General features: G+C 32.8%; 1 protein-coding gene across 1 annotated transcript in view; it reads right to left on the bottom strand.

The window, feature by feature from the left end:
* LOC114341112 (glutamyl aminopeptidase) overlaps positions 1-20,339 on the bottom strand; it is a 256,934-nt gene that overhangs the window by 134,376 nt on the left and 102,219 nt on the right. Inside the window, exon 7 of the mRNA XM_050645538.1 lies at positions 5,476-5,610. Coding sequence (XP_050501495.1) covers positions 5,476-5,610 — 135 coding nt within the window. The remainder of the gene's footprint in view (positions 1-5,475; positions 5,611-20,339) is intronic.

The raw sequence follows: 20,339 nt of genomic DNA, 5'->3' as shown, positions 1-20,339 counted from the left end.
CCAATTAGCCCAGAGTACTATTAATTTGTATGAGACTGATTCCGACATCTAACTGAAATTGCTGTCCTGCAGAACGTCGCGTTAGTTGCTAATAAATAAACAAATTAATAGTGCAAAGTAAATACGTATTAATGGTAACAACTGTAACTGCCGTTTGCAGTTGCCGTCTGCCGTCTGCATTCGTTGTCGGAACTGTACCTTTATAATGCCTTATAATAACATTTTTGAGCCCCTTCTATTAAAACAATATTTTGTCCATTGATACTTTATGATAAAATATACAAATTTGTTTAAGTAATCACCAAATCACTGTAAAATGATATTTTGAGAAAAAAAAAAGAAGACTGGGCTTAAATGCTTCAGCTCGAGCTCATTTTTACGTTCCGCGGAAGCTATAGACCAAGTTTCAGACAAATTGGAGATGCAAAAGTTTTTTTGGTTCCAACATTGAGTGGTTTGAAATGGAATCTGCCAAATACGTTTTAACATCGGAGTAAAAGCTCCTTTTGTAATTGGTATAAATTTAATTAAGAATTAAAATTTAAAAATCCAAATGGATTACATAAGTATCCAGAACGTTTTAGGATTTATCACTCCATCCTAACCATAAAAAAACAAGTATTCGCATTTTACTTTTTTCAACCATTTATGATACACTTAGGACCTTCATATTTGACCCAGAAAACTATATGATATAATAAAACAATACTGTACATTAAGATCGGTTCAATAGATTTTGCAAAATAATTTTGCAATCCAGCTTTCGCAAAAAATGCAATTTTTCAAAATTTTGCAGAACTGAAAATAAAGTAGATTGCGAGTTGAAATTTTTCTTACAATATAAAAGAACACTGTACCTTTCATTTGCTAAGTGCAAAATTAAACTCGGTTAATTAGCACGGCGTCAGGAATTTTTTTAAATAAACATTAATTTTTGGTGCTACGCGCCGGATAGCAGATATGTTTGCTCTCATTGGGCATTCGAATAACCTGTCAAAAATTATCGAATATTGCGGCTGTGGACAAACAAATGTGTTGTGGTTAATAATTGTGAAGTTGGTGTTTTAGTTTTTAGTTAAAACTAAGTTTTTACTTGTAGTGACTTTTTAAATATTTTTTAAAAACAACAGGTACTTAAGTGTAAATATTTTAATATTGTAATGAAAAATAATACATTCTATTTGGAAAATGTAAAATGTTCGATTTACACAATTTGATTTCCAACCAAATTTCTACCAATCTTTATTTAATATATAATTTTCTTGCTCTATATTTTGTTGTATTATAATATTTTAATTCCACAAAAATCAAACTAATTTAATCATTATTTTCATTTATAAACAAAAACAAAATTGTTGTACTTTAATTTTCGTTTTTTTTTTAAATTTGTTTAAAAAAATATTGTTTATACAATTGCATATGTCTAAAAATAATAAAACTTTTATTCTTAAAGTTAAAATATATGAACAAAGAAAATTTTTGCTAAAAAAAGTATTATTTCAGAGGACAGAGTATGTGTTTTTATTTTGCAATAAACAAATTTATTTATTTAATACTAAAAATTATTTAAGTACTAAAAATTAAAATTTATCAATGTGGTATTTGTGATTTTCGCTTCGAGTGTATCGGTTTGAAAAAATAATAAAAATCGCTTCACTAGAACCCAAGATAATGTAATTTTTTTTATTTTTCCATTTTGAAAGTTAGATTTCATTTTTTTCTCAGCTCAATAATTAGTATTTTTTACTAATCTGGAATATGTTTATTATAGTAGGGGAGGAAAGTATGCTAAATGTGTAGTCACTCGACCGCTTTGGGGACCTATTGGGTTGTGAAGAGTATGTTCTAAAACCAAAAAAAAGTTAAGTAAAGTTTTCCATTTTAGTGGGGACTTTCCATTTTTAATTTAATTTTCCATTTCAAACAATCGTTATTTTTTCAGATTATAGCGCCATTTATCCATAATTCGAAAAAATGTTTCAAATAAAAGTTACTTATTTTTACATAAGGAATCCGAATCTGCAATAAAAAATGGGGGCTCCTATTTAAAATTTTAAAGTAACCCTCAACCCCACCTCCGTGGGGGGTTGTGTTTGGTGTCATTCGATAGATTTTTCAAATATATTGAATAAGTGTATTTTTCAGTTTTTCGATCTGATGTTCATTTCGCAAAATATCGCGGGATTCGTACTTAAAATTTTAAATTTACCCCCGACCCCTCTCCGTGAGGAGTCGTCTTTGTTATCATTCGATAGATTTTTGACAAATATTGAGCACGTATTTTTTAGTTTTTAGATCTATCGTTCATTTCGCGAAAAATATTCGCTATTTTCTTGTGAAAATTTGTGACTCACCCATTTCCTTACGGACCGGCCATCTTGTTAGATTTTTTAAATGTACACTGTTTTTCATGTACTTAACTTACCTTATCTTAATCTGACGATTTCGAGTTTTTCTAAGGATAAATTTTTTTTCGGCCCCCCTTATCGAACGCCCATGTGTTTAGAGTCAATGTATGGTAGAGGTACATCTACAGGGTACCAAGTTTCTCCCCATATGATAATCTGACGCGCTCAAGTTACTGCAAAAATCCCCGCTTGGGCTCCCCTACAATTTTTTTATGTTTGTGATTTTCAAAACATTATGAAAGTTTGTACATATATAGAAAGAGCTTCAAATGATAAACATTTTGGCGTAAGAAAAATTCACCTATTGTTTATACTTTTGTTGTAAATGGCCCTCAACTTTAAAAGTCTGTATCTCGGAAACTAACGAACATAACCTAGCTTTTTTAAAATAAGCGTTTTTTAAAGACCTTTCCAATGAGCTTTTATAAATATAATTTGATTGCGTAGTTTAAAAGATATTTTTTCTACAGCCGTGTTAAAAATGCAATGCAACCGTGTCAAAAATGCAATGCAATTTTTAGCACTCCATAGGAGCGTTAAAGCACTAGTGCTTAAAAAAATTTAAGGCACTGCAGTTAAAAGTTAATTGTCAAATTGTGAAACGTCAAAATATTTATATTTCATTTATTAACATTAATATTAATAGTATTGCGCAATTTGAAAAAGGTGGTTTAAAAGGATTTTAAAAATTTAATTGAAACTGTATTACTGCATTTTTAACACGTTTGTAGAAAAAACAAGTTTATGTAACGGTATAATATTTTCGCTAAGAATTTTTAGACATTCCCCTCGAGTGTAGACAACCAGTTCTACCTTTTACTTACGGGTCATATGTTTCATGGTTTCAGCAATTAACAAAAATATTGTATTTTATAAATTTATAACGTTTGTAGAAAAAATATTGTATGGTATACGTGTTAAAGAGTACATTTTTAAGGCATTCATGTGAATTGCACAATTCGCTTCGCTCATTCTGCAAACTTTCACATGCGTGCCTTAAAATTGTAGTTTTAACACTTATATCATAATAGTGTTGGGGCCGTGCAAGTTCGGCAAAGCGACACCTATTCCTACGCTCTGCAACTTTATTCGCACTTTTAATTATATTGGCCAATAGACCATTCCAGGGTGACGTCATTTGACAGCGACTGGAGGACAACGATCTTGTAAACAAAGTAGGTTAAGTGTACAAAACCATTGTTTAATTTAAGAATATGATTAAAATACCAGCGTTTTGTTCAGTTGTAAAGTATTCCAGTAAAAGTAAAAGAGATAAAGTGAGTTTTTTTTATAATACCAGCCGCATTTAATGACCGAGATGTTTTAAATCACTATAATCACAATGCACTGTAAACAGAACGACGATATGGGTCAAGAAAACTGATTTTCTGATTATACCGGGTTTTTGCATCCCCCATGAGGGTGTCCTATATCTAATATTTGAAATTTTTGTAGTTAAACCCACAGATTTCTTATAATAAAACGAGAAAATAGCAAAAAGAACGCCGAAAACACAATTTTTGCCCCTCAGCGAAGCTGTCAAAGTCACGTGACCTGGAATGGTCAATTATATTAGTCCTGGTTACTGGATAATTGTCAAGGCCAGTCCAAAAAAATAATAATATAAAATAAGATTCAGGTTATGTTATTAAAACGTAAACAATTGTTTAGTTATTAAAATGCAGTACTGCAAGCAAAATACAATTAATTAAATTTACCTTTAAATAATAATTGCATATCATATCAATATTGTGGAGCAACATATAATTTTTCTTCTTCAATTGTATTCAATATAGATATGAAATGTACGTCGATTTGACAATTTCAATTGACAATATGAATTATTTAAGAAAGTTGCAATATTTCTCCGCTATTTGCGTACGATCGTTTCTCAATTCCTTCCAAGTACTTGCACACCGCGAATATTATGCAACGAGCATTTAATGATGGTCATTATGAAGCGAGTATGAGGGTTACGAAACGAGCCGTATGCGGTGAGTTTCGCATAGACTACGAGCTTCATAATGATAATTAAATGCAAGTTGTACACACTATTTTTTCTATGATCATTCACAACAAAAAATATATACAAATTTATTAATTTTCTAACACAAATAAATTCAGTAGTTTGTCAGTTTGACGGTTTGTTTACATATTGAGAACTGTTAAAGCGTATGTATTTGACTCGCCATTGGTCACTGCGCGAGTGCCACTTTCATCGCGAATGCCATATCGCGATTCTATTGGTTAAAAATCTGTATCTTAATGAAAATCTGTATCATAATGAAGGTCATTATGATACAGGTAGTGACATCATAATTGTAATATTATAGTATGAGAATAGAAAAATAACTATTATTTGTTTATAACCAAAAAATTAATGTTTATTTAAAAAAATTCCTGACGCCGCGCGCCGTGCTAATTATCCAATTTTAATTTTGAGAATTGTAAATGAAAGGTTATCTTCTATAGTAAAAAAAATTCAACTTGATATCTACTTTATTTTTGGTCCTGCAAAATTTTTAAAAATTATATTTTTTTGCGAAAGCTGGATTGCAAAATTATTTTGCAAAATTTATTAAACCGATCTTAATGAAATTTACAGTATTGCTTTGCAAAATAATAAAGTTTTTCTGGGTGAAATATAAAGGTCCTAAATGTAACATAAATGGTTAAAAAAGTAAAATGCGAATACTTGTTTTTTTTTTCGCAATTATTGCTATTTTGCAACAAGGGTTTTCAATTTTTAACCAATCCTATCTTGTAGGAAATTTAATAAGGTAGGTACGCAACTTTTAGGTCCGTGCAACTTTTCTCGAAAATGGTTACTTTTAAAGGTATAATCAAAAAACCAAAAAAAAAATCGAGTTTTTTCTTCATTTTTTGACATTTTGATTATTTAAACAATGTTCCGGACGTTTTTGAGTGGGAGAATAACGCAAATATTATTATATGAGTTATTTCCAAGCAATTTCTGTAAAAAATATGAGTCACCTCTCAACATCCAAATGTACTCATATTTTTACAAAGGCGGCTTGGACCAAAATAGCAGGATATTATTTCTTACCTTTTCGTACACAACACCGAAAAAAACGTCAATTAGTTTACTTGGGTCTGGTAAATATTGAACGATTGGCTGGCTTTTCTCATAAATTTCTGTTTCAAAAAAATCGTTAAAACTAAAAAATTTCATCTCATTAAGCTGAAAAATAAAATGTTTTAGATTAATCAATCAAAACAATAACAACCTGTACCATTGTTAGGGCAGTCAATGAGGGTATTTGGCTCCGAATTCCATCCTAAGTAAGTAGGAAATATGTAGTTCAAAAAACAAAGTCTACCCTATATATTATGGCCCTTCTAGCATGTTGGCGGTTCCCACCCCTTCGAGAGGGTGGAACAATTTTTGGTCAAAATAACCACGGAAGTGCCTAGAGAACCTAGAGAATTTTAAGCAAAAACTGTTTTATTTGTTTTTTTAATCTCAATACTTTTTTAGTTATTCGTGGTTGAAAATTGGCCATTTTCATTGAAAAATGACACCATTTCTGACGGTTTTTTGTGAATACTGCAAAAACTATGCATCTAACTAAAAAATCTATATAAAACATTTTTGTAGCTTATAAAAAAACAAATAGATTCTTTCCTTTATAAATCTTTTACTTCTAATACAAAAAGAGGTATGGTAGGTGACAAGAGTTTGTTTTTTTTTTTGGTGCATGCTCAAATCGGTAAATTCAACTTAAAATAACAGAGAAACAGTCGATCTCAGGCGTATAATGCTACTAATATCTTTTGTAATGCTTGAAACGACCTTTAAAATGAGCAATATTAAATGCCGATTACATTCAAACTAAGCGAGATATGCTGCAAAAAAATTGATGACTAATGTACAAGAATAAAAAACCGCTAAACGCCGTAAAAATGAGTGGCGCATAAAATATTCCAGCTACAAAAGATCTGATATGAAAGTTACGTGGCGCGAAAATGGATTTTCATTTGATGCAAAACAAAATTCTAGTTTTATTTTAAAAGATTTTTCCATAATATTTGCTAAATTTGAAGTAAAGGCGCCACAAAAGAGTAACTTTGATACAGTTTGAATTTTGTAACTCTTTTGTGGCGCGTTTACTTCAAATTTAGCAAATATTATGGAAAAATCTTTTAAAATAAAACTAGAATTTTGTTTTGCATCAAATGAAAATCCATTTTCGCGCCACGTAACTTTCATATCAGATCTTTTGTAGCTGGAATATTTTATGCTCCACTCATTTTTACGGCTTTTAGCGGTTTTTTATTCTTGTATCAGGAGTTTTTCAAAGTTATTTATAAATTAAATGTATGAAGTTGAATGCAATGTTCCTCTATTACACGTCAAGCTTTATAAATGGTCACCTTTGTTGCATTATCTCCCAAATCATCTAGTGTCCATCGAATGTACACTAGATTTTTTTTTATTCGAAATAGATTGAAAAAAAAATATATTGAGATGGCCGGTAAATGAAGTCGGATTGCCCGTTGCCAGATCAAATTTAGCGTCGTAACCACTACAACTCATAAACCATTTGGGGAATAATCGTTAACTGGATTATACTTTTGTATCTTAATAACTTCTCTAAACGGCTTAACCGATTTTGATCAGTAAACATGAGTTTGAAACGTATTGACCAGTAGTATCTGATGGATCTAAGGTCAAGTATGATAACTGAAGCTATTAGGTACAGGAATTATTTAGCTTTCGAAACCGTTTTTCCTACAGAAAATAGATTTTATCATATTTATGAAGCCTATAACCTAAAAATTTGAATTTTCCCGGATATGAGGTATACATCGTTAGATTCGTCTTGAGTCCTTATACAAACGCTAAGTTATTGGCACAATTCGTACGTTGAAATGTTGAGTAATTGTCGAAAAACCAAAATTTTTAAAGTTTAGTTTTTCAGTTTTTCGGCTATACTGAGCCGTGTGTATGTCTGATCCTGACGGCTTGGACACCATTTGAAAGCTTAAGTCAACACTATTGATTTGATATGTTTGCGGTTCTCATGCCTCTTCTTGATCCGAATATATATACCCCCAAAAAATATGCCGTTTCGTACCTACAAAGTCCTATAGCTGGCTTATGATTGGTCAAAAGTCACAAACTACACCGGTTCTAAATCGGCCCTGACCCCCTCTTTAAATACAGAGAAAAAATATCAAATCGGTTTAACTTTCAAACACACATACATATATATCCACAAACATTTTCCCTTTTTTAAATAAAAATTGAGTCACATTTCTAATCTCTATAACTTTTGAATGGTATAGTCTGTTCGCTAAACTCAGACGCAACTTTCTAGATATTTTAGTCGGTAATTTTGCCAATTTTAGCAAAATTGGCAAAAAATAATTTTTAAATAGTTAATAATCACTAAATATTTAGTAATTTTGCCAATTTTTGCAAAATTGGCAAAAAACAAAAAAAATATCGACTAAAATATCTAGCCAGTTGCGTCTGAGTTTAGCGAACCGACTTTATAACCGATTTTCAAAATTAGACATGCGTTGGAAAGGTAATGATCAGTTCTATTAGAAACCTCAAAGGTTGGACTTAAATTTTCGAAGTTTTTGGGAGTTTTGGGGACCAGAACGAAAAACAGACCCTAAATAGGAAGGGCCGTAAAATCGACACCCTTGGACCAAAATGGATGGTTGACATATGACTGGGTGAGTCTTTTTCTCAACTTGAAGATGGGAGTTGGCACAATTTTCAATTCAGTCAGATTTAGAAAATTGAAAATTTCGTGTATATAATAGTGTCGCGTGTAGGGGGGTGTATTTCTGCGCCACTGGCGAGAACTGCCGTTATCTGGTAATCTTTCCGATATAAAACTAACAGCTTCGATAACTAATAAATCGAAAACTATTAATTTTATCAAAAAAATGTATAATGAACATTTTTTGTTTATAATTAATATTTTTACCAGCATTTGCGGTCAAAATATAAAAAAAAAATTTCCACCCTCGAGATGAGGTGGCAACTACCCCCTTGGTAAAAGCGTCTTTCGGCATCATATAGATTTTGATCCTTGGACTATCCACTACTTATTGTCAAATTTTTAAACAAATCTATCCATTCTGTAAAAATTGCGAAGTGAAAAATTTCAGTTCCTGGACTAATTATACCTTTGGAGCTCTATAATTTCTGAACGGCTTACCTGATGTTGATCACTAAACATGAATTTGAAACGTATTGACAAGTAGTATCTGATGCATCCAAGATCGAGTATGATAACTGAACGTATTACAGGAATTATTGAGCTTGAAAAACCGTTTTTCCCATAAGAAATAGATTTGATCATACTTATGAACCCTATAACTTAAAAATTAGAATTTTCCCAGATATAAGGTATACACCGTTAGACGCGTCCTGAGTCATTCTACAAACGCTCAGTTATTGGCGCAATTCGTAGGTTGAAATTTTGAGTAATTGTCGAAAAACCAAAATTTTCAAAGTTTAATTTTTCAGTTTTTTGGCTATGGTGAGCAGTGCGTATGTCTCAGCTTGATCGCTTAAGGGCCATTTGAAAGCTTAACTCAACCCTATTAATTTGGTGTATTTGCGGTTTTCCTGTCTTTTCTTGAACCTAAGATATATACGCCCAAAAAATATGCTATTTTGTATCTACTTAGTCCTCTAGCTAACTTACGAATTAGACCGGTTCTGAATCGGCCCTCACACCCTCTTGAAACACAGAAAAAAAAATCAGATCGGTTTAACTTTTCCACATACATACATACATACAAACATACATATTACATATCCACAAACATTTTCCATTTTTTAAATAAAAATTGAGTCATATTTCTGAGCTCGATAACTTTTGGATGGTACAACCGATTTTCAAAATTAAACATGCGTTGGAAAGGTAATGATCTATGCTATCAGAAGCCGCAAAGGTCGGGCTTAAATTTTTGAAATTTTTGGGAGTTTTGGGGACGAGAACGAAAAACAGGCTTTAAATGGGAAGGGCCGTAAATTCCACACCCTTGGACCAAAATGGAGAAGTAACATATGGATGGACGAGTCTTTTCGTAAACTTTAAGATGGGATGTGGCCCAATTTTCCATTCAGTCAGGTTTAGAAAATCGAAAATTTCGTGTATATATAGTGTCGCTTGTAGGGGTGTTGTGCGCCACTGGTGAGAACTGCCGTTCTCTGTGGATTTTAAGAAAAAATAAGAAATATATTTAAGCCTCCATCCAACAGAATTTAAATGCATCGTTTTCCTTCTACAACACCGTTTATTATAGTGTTATTTCTATGTTCAAAAAGTGGGACGGGTTTAAAATGAATGGTTTTTTTAAAAAATAAGATCAAATTATAGAGCGCATTTTTAAATTTTCTTTAAAATCTTCCTTTTTCTCCACGTAACTCGAAATTGATAAGAGATACGAAAAAGAGATACCGTACAAAAATGTAGGGTTTTTTAGATAAAAAATTTCTTTTTCATTTTTCATTACTGTATCTCTTATCATTTATAAGTTACACGAAGAAAAAAAGATTTTTAAGAAAATTTAAAAATGCGCTCTATAATTTTATCTTATTTTTTTCAACAACCATTCATTTTAAACTTGTCCAACTCTTTAAACATGGTAATAATAATAATAATAATAATATCGTATGGCATTTTTGCAGGGGAGATCCTTTCGGACAGTTCCGGCGCCATTTACATCCTTAACCCTGTTTGAAGTAACTAGTGCCGATGTACACTAGCTCAGGGGGACCGACGGCTTTACGTGCTCTCCGAGGCACGGTGAGACGGCTCGTGTCATTATTGGAAATGAAAATGGTTTGTCTTTGGCAGGGCTCGAACCCACGTGCACTGGCGTATGAGGCCAGCGGTGTTGCCGTTACTCCACGGCCGCTCACTTTAAACATGGTAATAACACTATAATAAAACACTATATTAAAAGGTATTGCAGAAGAAAAATGATGCATTTAAATTCTGGTGGGTGAGGGGCTAAATATACTTCTCATATTTTCTTAGAATACATTAATGATCAAATTTTTTGTAGCATATCTCGCTTAGTTTTAATGTAATCGACATTTTTTAATTACTCACTTTAAAGGACTTTTCAACCACTACAAAAGGTATTAGTGGCATTTTACACCTAAAATCGGTCGACCGCCTACAAGATGGACTGACGACTTAAGAAAGGTAAATAAAAACTGGATGAGGGCGGCGCAGGATAGATGGGGTTGGAAACGAGGGGAGGAGGCCTATGTTCAGCAGTGGACTTTTGAGGCTGGATGATGATGACACCTAAAATCGGCCGTTTCTCTGTTATTTCAAGTTGAATACACCAATTTGAGCATGCACAAAAAAACAAACTTTTTCACCTACTATATCTCTTTTTGAAATATAACTAGAAGATTTATGAAGGAACGAATCTTTTTGATTTTTATAGGCTACAAAAATGTTTTATACCGGGTGTCCACTTATATTTTCCCCCATTTTAACTGCCTATAACTTCTAAACGGCTCAAGATAGAAATATGCGGTTTACGCTGAAATGTTTTATTTTAGTAAAAGTTTTATCTGAATGGATTGAATTTTCTATACCGCTTTCAAATACGAAAAAAATGGCGGATTTTTGAAAAAAACGTTGAATTTTTTTTAATGGGACACCCAGTATATTTTTTTGTAAATTGAAAGAAAGGTCATTCACCTATCCAGCGATATAAAGTTTTTCAAAATTGGTTGTTAAATCACTGAGTAATTAATTTTTAAAATGAGGGGTGCAACGTGGATATCACATACCTAAATAACATAACTGAGCAAAATGATATTATGTTATGTGATTTCCACTCATTTTAAAAATTAATTGCTCAGTCATTTGGCAACCGATTTTAAAAAATGTTATATCCCTGGATAGGCAAATGACCGTTTTTTCAAGATACCAGGAAATATACTGGGTGTTTTAATAAAAAAAGTCAACAACGTTTTTCTTTAAAAAATCCGCCATTTTTTATTTAAAAGCGATATAAAAAATGGTCACTTACGTAAAAACTTGAAAAAACGGTCATTTATCTATCGACCGATATAACATTTTTTAAAATCGGTTGCAAAATGACTGAGCAATTAATTTTTAAAATGAGAGATGCAATGTGGAAATCACATAACTTGGTTAGTTATGTTATTTAGGTATGTGATATCCACGTTGCACCTCTCATTTTAAAAATTATTTACTCAGTGATTTGACAACCCATTTTGAAAAACTTTATATCGCTAGATAGGTGACTGATCTTTCTTTCAATTTACAGAAGAATATACTGGGTGTTCCATTAAAAAAAAGTCAACAACGTTTTTTTCAAAAATCCGCCATATTTTATTTCGTATTTGAAAGCGATATAAAAAATTCAATCCATGCAGACAATACTTTTACTAAAACAAAACATTCCAGTGAAAACCGCATATTTTTATCATGAGCCGTTTAGAAGTTATAGGCAGTTAAAATGGGGGAAAATATAAGTGGACCCGGTATAGTTTTTTTTTAGTTAGATGCATAGTTTTTCACAAAGGTGTCAATTTTCAATGAAAATGGCCAATTTTCAACCACGAATAACCCAAAAAGTATTGAGTTTTCAAAAAAAAATTATATAACAGTTTTTGCTTAGAATTAGGTTCTCTAGCTACTTTTGTGGTTATTTTGACCAAAAAATTTTTCATCCCCTTGAAGGGGTGGGAACCGCCCCCAAGGTAAAAGTGCCATAGTATATAGGGTAGGCTTTAAATAATGAGATAAGTAGAAGCTATTCCCAAAATTTCATTAAAATCCATGCAGTAGGATAGAATTCGGAGGTAATATCCTGTTCTTGCTCTCATTGACAGTCGTATTAGCTACAACTTTGTTTCTACTGGATCTAGAGAGTTGACGCATACACCATTTTTTTCATTTATTTATAAGCTATATTTTTGATCAGAACATTTTTTTCGACAAAATACTAACTTTTTGAGTTATTTGCAAAAAACCTAAAAACGTGTTTTTTTGTTGAAAAACGAACATGTTTACTCGCAAATAACGCAAATAACTAAATGCTACAAAACAAAAGTTGCTTAGAATTAGTCAGTTTTTCCATTTCCGGACTTATTTTGAACGTATATTTTTTCACCCCCCAGAGGGGGTGATACTCACCCCCAGTACCAAAGCACACATCGGCATGATATCACTTCTTTAATATGTTACCTATGTGTATGCCAAAATTTAATGTCAAACCAAGCGGTCCTTTGGAGCAAAAACCGTGATTCAATGACTATGTAGATAAACTTAGAGAAATGAGCAATAAGGTTTCCTACGGAAATATCGTGTGCGTATTTCATTATAAAGTCTATTACTGAGAAAGCATTGTACAGTTGAGTCCACAATTCTTTACCCGTGCGTCATTAATACCTGGCGAGATAAAACACATACTTTTTATCTAGCATCATTCTTTTCCACGCATGAAACTAAAGACAAACCAGCTGTTATTAAGTAAAAGCACATGTTATTTTTATAAACGCTCTAGACTCAGTACATTGAAAAGAGATAGGTACAAAAAATACGCTTGTGGATGTTATAAGATTTTAAGTACAATTTGTGACGTTTCTGGTTTGTTAACTTTTGTGGCTGTCAGTCGAAGCTGTTTTTTTGTCGAATTTTTGCATTTTGAAGTTTTTTATAGTACACAAACAGTTATTTTCACAACTAATTTTATATTGGAGTTTGAAATTTTATGGTAAGTGTATTATATTTTGCCATTAATTTTTATAACATACAAAGTTAACCTCATTCACACAATTAAGGAAAGGTTGTGTTTTAGTTTACGCCAAAGTGAATAAAATGACAAAAGAAAATATGTTATTGATTTTTTTTATAAATTGTTTATATATTTATTAATCGCTAATAATATTAAAATAATTTATTAAGCTACTTCAAATATAGCTGCAATTCTGCACCAAAATTTTAAAGCAAAACTTACATTTGACATTATATTTATTTTATAACGTCAAATTTTATATTATAACCCTTGATTGGAGCAGTAGCCACTTTCTGTCACTTGCTGTTGCGTTTAGTAAACCGACTTATTTTGGTATGCTTTAAATGATGACGCAAGGTAAAGAACCCTGGACTCAACTGTATTGTAGATTGGCATTAAGTAAGTATTGCACAATCCAGTAATGAAGACTTGTAGAGAGGGAGAGATGAATGATTAAGTGCAAAAGGCCTTTTAGAATGGCAGGTATTAGCATATGGTGAAAACGACACGTTAACACAGATAAAATCAAGAGTTTATTTATACTACACTATATGTACATAGGCCTGGATCACGAGTACCAAAAAAAGTTTATTAATAATAAGCTGAAAATTTGTTAATAGCTTAACGGTGTCTAGTCGGACAAACTTTGATATATGGAACACTGGAACAAGGGAAGTTTTAATTGTGGAACATGATTTTAATCGTGGAACTTGTCATCCTGACAAGTTTATGATTGTGAAAACTAGCAGGTTGTTTTTACGTTTATTCAATAGCAAACTTTCTATAATAAGTACCTACCGTACACATGGCCTACTTTGCCCAGCAAATTTCAGTTTTACATATTTAAATATTTTCTTTCTTAGCACATATAAATAAATACAAAAATTATTTTGAGAACTCTCGAAATATTAACCGAGAATGTTCTTATCATTTATAAAAATCTGTAACACAGCCGAGAAAAAAAATAAAAACAAGGTGGGCAAAGTTGCTCCGGAAAAGTTCAACATTGCCCACCTATTTTAAATTCACTGTAGGGAAAAATTAAAACGTAATAGGACTACTTTGCCCATGGCATACGTTTTAATTTGTCTACTATCCCCACAATATACGTTTTTAATTTTATTTTTTAATAAAAACTAGAACAAAAAAGCTCTATTTTTCAGAGTTTTCTTCAATTTCGGAGAAACTTTTATTGAACAATTAAAAAAAATTATTTCACTTTTATTATAAAAATATAAAAAAATATTACACTTTTATTAAAAAAAAAACACGAAAACTTATAACTGAAAACAACTTAAATTTTCTTTAAAAGAAAAATATCCTCTTCTAGTTTTGGAAGGTTCCTTTAATATTTTTATAATGTCTCAAAATTGACGTCCGTTATGTCTAATATGTTTGGATAAAAAAAACCATTTATATTTTTTCTTAAAAATTTTACGGTGTAGTATGCATTGTCGTCGTTAATTTCTACTATAATTCCGATGAAATGTTTAACGGTTTTTTTTGTAAAAAATTGGACCACCACAAAAGTACCAATTTTTAAATTATTTCCATCTACTTCGATATTTTCATCAGACTCAATATTTTCACCATTTCATCCTGCTCTTCTTCATGTAGTTCATGTGCCTCCCCACCAATATCATCATCACTGTTAGTCATCTCCATTTCTTCTGCTAAATTTTCGTTGTCACTCGTCTCCATCTCTATTTCTTCTTCTAAATCCTCGTTCCCACTTCCCTCCTGATTCTGACCAATTTCTTCAAATTGAACTGATTGACTGGGTTCAGTACTAAGCAACTTTTTCTTTCGTTTTTTAAGGGTATCCCCTTTCTTTTTTGTTGTAAAAAATTTAATAATGCATTATCAATTTCAGAACTTACTCTTTTGGCAAATCTCTCATTTTTTTAGCACTTCATGTGGGTCAAAGGGACAAATTCCAGTTGCACGAAATGAACTTTAAAGATTTTTTTGAAAATTTGGTTCAATCGCGTCTATTAGTTTTGTTAGCAATTGAGGAAAGATGGTTTGTTCAACTGAATTTAAGTTAGGTTGACTAGTTTTTAAATCAGTAAGGATCTTTTTCCAGGCTCTTTTTAAAGGCCGGAAAAATCCAACATCAAGTGGTTGTATAAGCCCTGTAGAATTAGGTGGCAAAAATACAAACCTTATATTTGCCCTTTAACAAGCCCTTATTATCTCAATATTCAAGTGTGAGGACAAGTTGTCCTAAAATCAAAACCTTTGTGCTTTTATCCCGTTTTGACCAAGGTAAAACAACTTTAAAAAAACCAGTCTTGGAAAGTTGATGCATCAAACCATCCAGATTTTGTTCTATTATACAATGTACGAGGGGGACCACCCGTTATCCATCTATCATAATATTATCTTTCAGCTTTATAAACGACATACAGTGGTAGGCGTTCTCATGTTGCGATAGCTGCGAACATTAGAGACACTGCGCTTTTAGTGGCATTCATGTATCTTTCCGGGTATTTTGTCCCTTGTCGAAATACACATTTTTGGGTACCAGGGTCATCTGACAGATTTGTCTCGTCATAATTTAGGATATTTTGAGGTTCGATGTTTTCAAGTGTTATTTTTAAGTTATTAAAATATGCCTCTATGATTTCTTCAGTGTTGGCTGCCCTGGAACGTTTAACGTTTTGGCAATGCCTTTGAATTAAAATGTGCTTATGTCGTGACAAAAAAGCCTTGACCCAGTCACAACTAGGAAGATTGTTGTTAGAGAAATAAACAACTCGAGTTCCTCTGGCATCTAAATATTGTTTGACAAGCATTCTAATCTCTAGGCTTGTTAAAGGAGCGCCATATTCTGCACTTGCTATAACAACATCCACTAAATGACGTTCTTCTATTTTAGTGAGTGCAAGGGGATGGCCAATGGAGGAAACATGCGTTCGTTTAATTTTATTCAGAATGGTTCGGCGTGGCACCTTAAAACGTTCTTGTGCCTGACGGGAACTTAAACCTCCTCTCACTGCTTTCACAGCTCGTTCAAGCATGGCTTCAGAGTAGTTTACATACTGCCTTGCTCCCAATTTTTTTCTGCTTTTTCTAGGCATTTTGATTGTTCCTTGAACGAAAAAAAAAAACAATTAGGTAAATACTGACATGCTGTTTTACGGAAGAATTAATACTTTGTGACGTTAAACTCAAAAGCACACTTCCGTTTCCTTTTAAATGCCTCTAAAAATAAAAAATAAAAAATTAAAGACAAATGACAGGACAACATTGCCCACTTGGATTTTATTTTATAAAGAAGAAATATATAATCCCTGATAAACGTTTTATCGCTAATTCAGTTAAAACAATACTAAATAACACGTATTCTTTTTCTCATGATCATCTTTCAGTGCGTCACAGTTTTTCGATTTCTTTCTAACGCATTAAATTGTATGTGACAGAAAAAAAGGCACGTCCGTGATTACAGACATTTACAACATTTATTCTAGTTATTCTAGTTGTCGATAAATGGCACCATAATAAAAAAAATATATTTTTTTAATTAGATAATAATATTACAAATATAATCTGTATAATTTATAAGACTATACAAATCAAAGAAAATACCATTTTATAAATGCAAGAAACACATTTGATTTGTTTTTATTCCAAATTGAAAATAAAATGTGACAACTGTCAGATTTAACTAAAATGTCATGTTAGAATAAATGTCATAAATGTGCATTATCACGGACTTAGGCCCGTATTCATAGTCGAGACTCAAGTCAGCGTCGATGCTCAAGGCCGACCTTGAACAAATTCTTATACAAATTTGTATACTTATTTTTTTAAGGTCGGCCTTAAGCATCGACGCTGACTTGAGTCTCGACTATGAATACGGGCCTTACCCTTTTTCCTATCATTTGTTACGCACTGAAAAATGCTCATGAAAGGACAATATAAACAAATATTTAGTTAATATTCCTACTGGTGTATACCCAGCAGTGATTAGCTTTTACCCTAAAAAAACTACAAACACGTGTTCAAAATTTCTTACCTTACTACAAGCGTTACACTTCAGTCCTTCAGTCACACAGGTTGAGGTTAGATCACACTGTCTTGATTTTTGATTTCTGCATGTTTCTTAGTGCGCGCGTAAACATCTGTGGTACTTTGCTATGTTGCCAAGTTTTTTTTACAAATATAACCCTTACAGTGGGCAAAGTTGAACCCACTGGGCAAAGTAGGTCATGTTTACGGTATATGATAAAATGTTTGTCCGGCAAATATGTTGGGCATTTTAATAATTCCGACACGTAGAACATATCAAATATCAAATTAGAGGAATTATGTTGGTGATAAATAGCAGTCCGGTTACTAGCGCGCTCATCACTGTGTACTAGACATACGACCATGCACTCAGAAACGAGACCTGACATAGGCAAAATACAGAGGAATAATTATAGAAACTAAGCTAAATGGTCAAATAAGAGGTAAAATCAGATGAAAATCTAATGTACAGGGAATAAGTGGGTGGACACTGGCTGGACAGAAAAAAGAGCGTGGCATGGGGGTGCTGGTAGAAGTGAATACTTTTTAGAGCCCCCGCAAACTGCAGACTTTTTATCGGCCGATAGTTTGGTCGGCTTCTTAATCAGTACAGAGAGGTATGCAGATGTGCCTATTATACCAATTCAGTCTCGGCCGACAAAAAAGTTTGATGGGCTTCCCGACTGCATTCAAACTAAAAAGTCAGCCAACTGTCGGCCGCCTGTTTAGTCAGTATTGGCTAACTACAAAGTGCGCACACACGACGATTGTTTTATCGGCCAGTAGTTCAGTTTGGAGAATTCTCGAATAATTTTCGAATAATTTTCGGATTCGGAATGTAAATGACGGTTTGAATTTTTGAATACAGTCATGTTTAAGACAATGAAGGAAGGAAGCCTTTTGTTATCCTTTCAGAGAAGTAGAGAACTACAGTAATGTAAACAAAAATGGCCTTTCTTTAGAAAATTTATTAGCGTCTTTTGCTTTCACAATATAATTTGGTATTTCCACGATTTCAAAAAATTCCCATTAAATTTTCGTAGAGAAAAGAATAGAAATATGGTTTAGGGCTACCGAAATTTTGGTAGGTCTACCGAAGTTGGCTCCTCCTTTTTCTTTAAGTGCCGTGTCAAAAATTGAAAATTCGGAATCTGTATTTAGTTTTAGCATAAACATGTACCTACCCTATTACATTTTTTGATAAAACTGAACAAATCATTTCCAAAGGATTCCACCACCCCGAACCCAACCAAAAGTATACAATTCGGAATCTATATTTAGTTTTACCGTAATACATTTTTTGACAAAATTCAACAAATTACCCCTATAGCGTTGAAGCGACCCTAAAGCCTTGCAATCATAGACAATTTAGAATCTAATAAAATAATTAATAAATAATTTATAATATAGTATGTAATAATCTAACAAAATCCAATAAAAAGCATGTGTTCCGCTATATTTTTTGAAAAAACTGAACAAATCAACCCATATAGGGTTGAAACCAGCCCGAAACCAGTCATGAATAGAAAATTCGCAATCTATATTAATTTAGTTGTAGTATAACAACATGAACTATGTTTTTTAAAAAGATTTACTGAAAAAGTTGGTGGGGACACTTGCAAATAATGGACAAGATGAGACCAGTGAGGAAGGTTTGGGAAGCAAAAATACAGAAAAGGAAGAAAAGAGGACGACCAAGAACAACGTGGGATGGGGTAGTAAAAATAATACTAGAGAAGAAAAGAATAACATGGAGAAAGGCAACCAATGTCGCGAAAAATCGAAAAGAATGAAAAAAGTTTTTAAATAATTAGTATGAACACTATTAATTATAATGTAGAAATTGTAAACCCAACACCGTAAGGTAAAATGGTACTGATTATATACTAAAAAAGTTTTTAAAATGTATAGATATGTATATTATGGTAAACTGCAAGATTACTACACGCCTCTCGATTTTTCGAATGACGCCAAATAGGATTTTAGGCCCGTCCAAAACACCATACCAACCGATAAGAAGAATTTTCTTAAAAAAAGTTAAATAATCATGTGCTGAATGCAGGAGGCCACACTGGCCAAAATAACATGAAACCAAACTCCAAACGGAAGAAAATTTATAAGGCGCGGCCGCGCAAAATATGGGGTAATAACCTTTCGTAAAAGCATCAGTTCGCCAATGAACAAACATAATTTTATTGCTTGAAGAGAGGAAGAAGAATAAATTATTTAAAAAATGAATAACCATTTTCAGACTGAAGACAATGGGAATCTTCTCTGGTAACACCTCCGAGGCTCCTACAATTTGCAAGCCATAACGGATGCTGAGACTAAGGAAGATGAGGGAATTTTACAATTTATAATTCACGTCCCATCTGCTCAGCGCGGTAAAATTCCAACGAGAATGGTTCCCTTCGTACTCCAATGAGAGTAAATATGTAAATAAAAAATTAATAACGATTTTCAATTTCGTTGCAACACGAAACTACAGCCGCATCATTATTCCAGTTCAATCAAAGAGTCCTGCAAGCACCTCTACCGGTTTCGAAACTTATTAGTCTCTCATCAGGAGGCACATATGCTGCTCTCTCTGACCCAACTAGGACAAACCCCGACGTGCAGTCACGGATTGCAGCGAACGAAATGGCATGGATGCCCTAGCGGCAACTGCTATCAAAAAACTAAGTTTTCAATCTAATAGCACATAAAACCACATCAAAAAATGTCATTCTACATCCTACCAGACTGAAGACAATGGGAACCTTATCTGGTAACACCTCCGAGGCTTCTACAATTTGCAAGCCATAACGGATGCTGAGACTAAGGAAGATGAGGGAATTTTACAATTTATAATTCACGTCCCATCTGCTCAGCGCGGTAAAATTCCAACGAGAATGGTTCCCTTGGTACTCCAATGAGAGTAAAGATGTAAATAAAAAATGAATAACCATTTTCAATTTCGTTGCAGTACGAGACTACAGTCGCATCATTATTCCAGTTCAATCAAAGAGCTGCTCTCTCTGACTGCACGTCGGGGTTTGTCCTAGTTGGGTCAGAGAGAGCAGCATATGTGCCTCCTGATGAGAGACTAATAAGTTTCGAAACCGGTAGAGGTGCTTGCAGCACTCTTTGATTGAA

Source organism: Diabrotica virgifera, chromosome 3, assembly GCF_917563875.1.
Source record: "Diabrotica virgifera virgifera chromosome 3, PGI_DIABVI_V3a".
Taxonomy (NCBI): domain Eukaryota; kingdom Metazoa; phylum Arthropoda; class Insecta; order Coleoptera; family Chrysomelidae; genus Diabrotica; species Diabrotica virgifera.
Note: the sequence above shows the minus strand (reverse complement) of the source record. Positions and strands in the feature narration are given on the sequence as shown.